The sequence below is a fragment of the Neomonachus schauinslandi genome, chromosome 12 (genome assembly GCF_002201575.2).
Source record: "Neomonachus schauinslandi chromosome 12, ASM220157v2, whole genome shotgun sequence".
Lineage (NCBI taxonomy): Eukaryota > Metazoa > Chordata > Mammalia > Carnivora > Phocidae > Neomonachus > Neomonachus schauinslandi.
The window spans coordinates 49,388,034-49,392,336 of NC_058414.1; the positions used below are offsets into that span (position 1 = coordinate 49,388,034).

Here is a 4,303-nt window from a genome sequence, read left to right on the forward strand (position 1 = left end):
CTTTTCAGAACAAACTAGATCATGGCCCTTATACATACAGAAATTCCCATGGTATGTACATAGAAATGGAGTTTTCCCTTTCCTGGAACATAAAATTAAGAAACATTATCCAGAATTAAGAGCAGTTTTTATTACCCTTGGAAATAACAAATCTAACACTTCTTCATAGCTGAGTAATGCATGAATTTCTTCCAAAATCAACAATCAACCACAAACCTTTGGCTGGCCTAGAAAAGGTTTAAAGGCTTTGAGAATATTAGGAGAGACTTAATAAAGCAAGTGTTGCAACTCACATGCCCACACAAGACCACTCTGTGCTTTTAGGGAAAATGTCCTACATATGGTAGAGGATAGCATTTTATTCTATTTAATCTATCACATAAATCACCTCTTGTGTCTCCTAAATTATGTGATCTTTATCTCTCTAAAGTAGCTTAATCTGCATCCTGGTATACTCTATCCATGCAGAAGCTCTTTCTGTTCCCATTAAAATCTAAATAGAGAACAGAATATAACACTTTTGAATTAAAGTAGGAACACAACAACCTAAATGGCAGGGGGCTATATTTCTAAGGTCTCAGCCCAGAGAGGGCAGAACACAAGATCAGTTAACTTCTGTTTGCATATGAGAAAGCTAGAGCAAAGTGAGGCCAGGCAACACAGCCAAAATGTGTATGTAGATTCCTAAAATCCAGTATAGCAAAGCAACTTAATGCCCTGACCCAAGCTGTTTCCTGTTTGCCCAATGGCTGATGCCACATTGTCTAACAGGGTAGCAAGAGGGAAAAGGAATGCCTGGAAGTCTTCATTTGTTTGATGTCTACCTTTCCATTCTCCAGTGTCATCTACAACGTGGTTCTCAAATTTGGGCACACATTGAATCCCCTGTGGAGTTTTAGAAACTAATGTCTTGGTCCCAGTGACAGAGATTCTGATGGAATTATTCTGAGGTTCGGCCTAGGCATCAGAATTTTTAAAAACTCCACAGTTGGTTATAACAGGTGGCTAAAGTTGAGAGTCACTGATTTACAGGAACTAAGAGACTGTCTAGACAGTGCTTCTCAAATTTTAACACGTGAATCGCCTGTGGATCTTGTTAAAATATGGCTTTTCATTTAGTAGGTCCGGGGTGGGGCCTCGGATTCTGCATTTCTAACAAGTTCCCAGGGGATGCTGAGGTTTATGTGGTCCGGGAACCAGACTGGGATTAACAGGGTCCCAGAGCTGCCATCACTAAATTCCTGAAGCAGCATCCACTTCACCTGCGAGTTTACTTAGAAATACAAATCCTCGGGCCCAACCCCAGACCTGTTGAACCAGAAAGAGCAGGGTGGGGTTGGGATGAGCAGCAATCTGCACTTTTAACAAGCCCTCAGTTTTCATGTGAGCTGAAGTTTGAAACTGCTGGTCAAAAGTTGCTATTCAAAGTGTGGTTATCTGACCAGCAGCATCAGCAGGTGGATCACCAAGGACTTTCTAAGGTCAATGCAGGATTTCAGATTTCCTGTATCAGAATCTACATTTTTAAAAAAATTTTATTAGTTTGGGGCGCCTGGGTGGCTCAGTTGGTTAAGCGACTGCCTTCGGCTCAGGTCATGATCCTGGAGTCCCGGGATCGAGTCCCGCATTGGGCTCCCAGCTCAGCAGGGAGTCTGCTTCTCCCTCTGACCCTCCTCCCTCTCATGCTCTCTCTCATTCTCTCTCTCTCAAATAAATAAATAAAATCTTTAAAAAAAATTTTATTAGTTTATTTTAGAGAGAGAGAAAGAGAACACGAGTGGGAGGGGCAGGTGGAGAGAGAAGGAGAGAGAAACTCAAGCAAACTCCACTCTGAGCCCTTTGCCCAACACGGGGCTGGATCTCAAGTCCCTGAGATCAGGACCTGAGCCCAAACCAAGAGTCAGATGCTTAACCAACTGCGCCACCCAGGCACCCCCAGAATCTACATTTTAATAACATGCCAGGTGATTTCTATGCACATGAAAGTGTAAGAAGCATAAGAACCTTGGCAAATTTCCTCAAGACCCTTACCCAGAACAGTGATAAAACATTCATTTGAAAAAAAATTAACAATATTGATTATAATTGTGATAGTATGTAGCAGGTTTCTTTTTAATTATAAAACGAATCTTGTTTATAGTGACAAGTTTTAAAATCTGGCAAAGCCTAATCAAACAAACGGAAACCACACGTGATCCCACCATGTGGAAAAAACTATTAAAAACTGTTTCTCCCCCGGACTCCTTGGTAGTCTGTTAGAGGGAGAACTTTGTCGCTGTCCCATCGCCTGCTCCCGCCCCGCGGAACCCTATAAGTCTCAGTCATGCGTGAGTGCATCTCCATCCACGTGGGCCAGGCTGGTGTCCAGATCGGCAATGCCTGCTGGGAGCTCTATTGCCTGGAACATGGCATCCAGCCCGATGGCCAGATGCCAAGTGACAAGACCATCGGGGGAGGAGATGACTCCTTCAACACCTTCTTCAGTGAGATGGGCGCTGGCAAGCATGTGCCCAGGGCCGTGTTCGTAGACCTGGAACCCACGGTCATTGATGAAGTTCGCACTGGCACCTACCGGCAGCTCTTCCACCCTGAGCAGCTCATCACCGGCAAGGAGGACGCTGCCAACAACTACGCCCGAGGGCACTACACCATTGGCAAGGAGATCATTGACCTTGTCTTGGACCGCATTCGGAAGCTGGCTGACCAGTGCACAGGTCTTCAGGGCTTCTTGGTTTTCCACAGCTTTGGAGGGGGAACTGGTTCCGGGTTCACCTCCCTGCTGATGGAACGTCTCTCTGTCGATTATGGCAAGAAGTCCAAGCTGGAGTTCTCCATTTACCCAGCCCCCCAGGTTTCCACAGCTGTAGTTGAGCCCTACAATTCCATCCTCACTACCCACACCACCCTGGAGCACTCTGATTGTGCCTTCATGGTAGACAATGAGGCCATCTATGACATCTGTCGTAGAAACCTTGATATTGAACGCCCAACCTATACTAACCTTAACCGCCTTATTAGCCAGATTGTGTCCTCCATCACTGCTTCCCTCAGATTTGATGGAGCCCTGAATGTTGATCTGACAGAATTCCAGACCAACCTGGTGCCCTATCCCCGCATCCACTTACCTCTGGCCACCTATGCCCCGGTCATCTCTGCTGAGAAAGCCTACCATGAACAGCTGACTGTAGCAGAGATCACCAACGCATGCTTTGAGCCAGCCAACCAGATGGTGAAATGTGACCCTCGGCATGGTAAATACATGGCTTGCTGCCTGTTGTACCGTGGCGACGTGGTTCCCAAAGATGTCAATGCTGCCATTGCCACCATCAAGACCAAGCGCACCATCCAGTTTGTAGACTGGTGCCCCACTGGCTTCAAAGTGGGCATTAATTACCAGCCTCCCACTGTGGTGCCCGGTGGAGACCTGGCCAAAGTACAGCGAGCTGTGTGCATGCTGAGCAACACCACAGCCATCGCTGAGGCCTGGGCTCGCCTGGACCACAAGTTTGACCTGATGTATGCCAAGCGTGCCTTTGTTCACTGGTATGTGGGGGAGGGCATGGAGGAAGGAGAGTTTTCGGAGGCCCGTGAGGGCATGGCTGCCCTTGAGAAGGATTATGAGGAGGTTGGAGCAGATAGTGCTGAGGGAGATGATGAGGGTGAAGAGTATTAACCTGTCTGCTACGATTTTGCACTCCGTTGTCTTGGGACTGTCTTATTTCTGTTCTGGAAGCTGTCTGTTGTGGCCCTAACTTGTCAATAAAAGTGGTGTTTCTGTTTAAAAAAAAAAAAAACTATTAAAAACTGTTTATTCCTCCATCAAATCACAGTGTTTCTAAAGAGAGAATAAAAATAAATTATCGGGCACCTGGGTGGCTCAGTTGGTTAAGCATCTGCCTTCAGCTCAGGTCATGATCCCGGGGTCCTGGGATCGAGTCTCGCATCAGGCTCCTCCTTCAGCGGGAAGCCTGCCTCTCCCTCCCCCTCTGCCTGTCACTCCCCCCTGCTTGTGCTCTCTCCCTCTCTCTCTCTGTCAAATAAATAAATAAAATCTTAAAAAATAAATAAATAAATTATCGTAAGAGATCATCATTTTATCCTGCTCAAACAGAAATTTGGCGATGTTTTAACTGCAACTTAGACCCCTCAGACCTTGCCCCATGTGGCAAAAATATGAAGCTCTTGTTTAGGGGAATGTTGATGACTTAAGGGGATGACATCACATCTGGTTCCTACGGTCATCTTGGGAATATGAAACCTCCTCACCACAATTCAGAATGTTGAAACCAAGCTATTCTGTTCT

At 46.1% G+C, this 4,303-nt stretch overlaps 1 protein-coding gene across 1 annotated transcript; it reads left to right on the forward strand.

Moving 5' to 3' along the window:
- The first annotated feature begins 2,239 nt into the window (after positions 1–2,239).
- On the forward strand, positions 2,240–3,759 carry LOC110579927 (tubulin alpha-1C chain-like). The gene has a single exon (XM_021689552.2). The coding sequence runs from the start codon at positions 2,324–2,326 to the stop codon at positions 3,671–3,673; it is 1,350 nt and encodes a 449-aa protein (XP_021545227.1). The 5' UTR covers positions 2,240–2,323; the 3' UTR covers positions 3,674–3,759.
- Positions 3,760–4,303: the final 544 nt, after the last annotated feature.

Bases quoted from the DNA above. Each gene is read 5' to 3' on its own strand.
- LOC110579927 (XM_021689552.2), top strand. From the start codon at position 2,324: ATGCGTGAGTGCATCTCCATCCACGTGGGCCAGGCTGGTGTCCAGATC.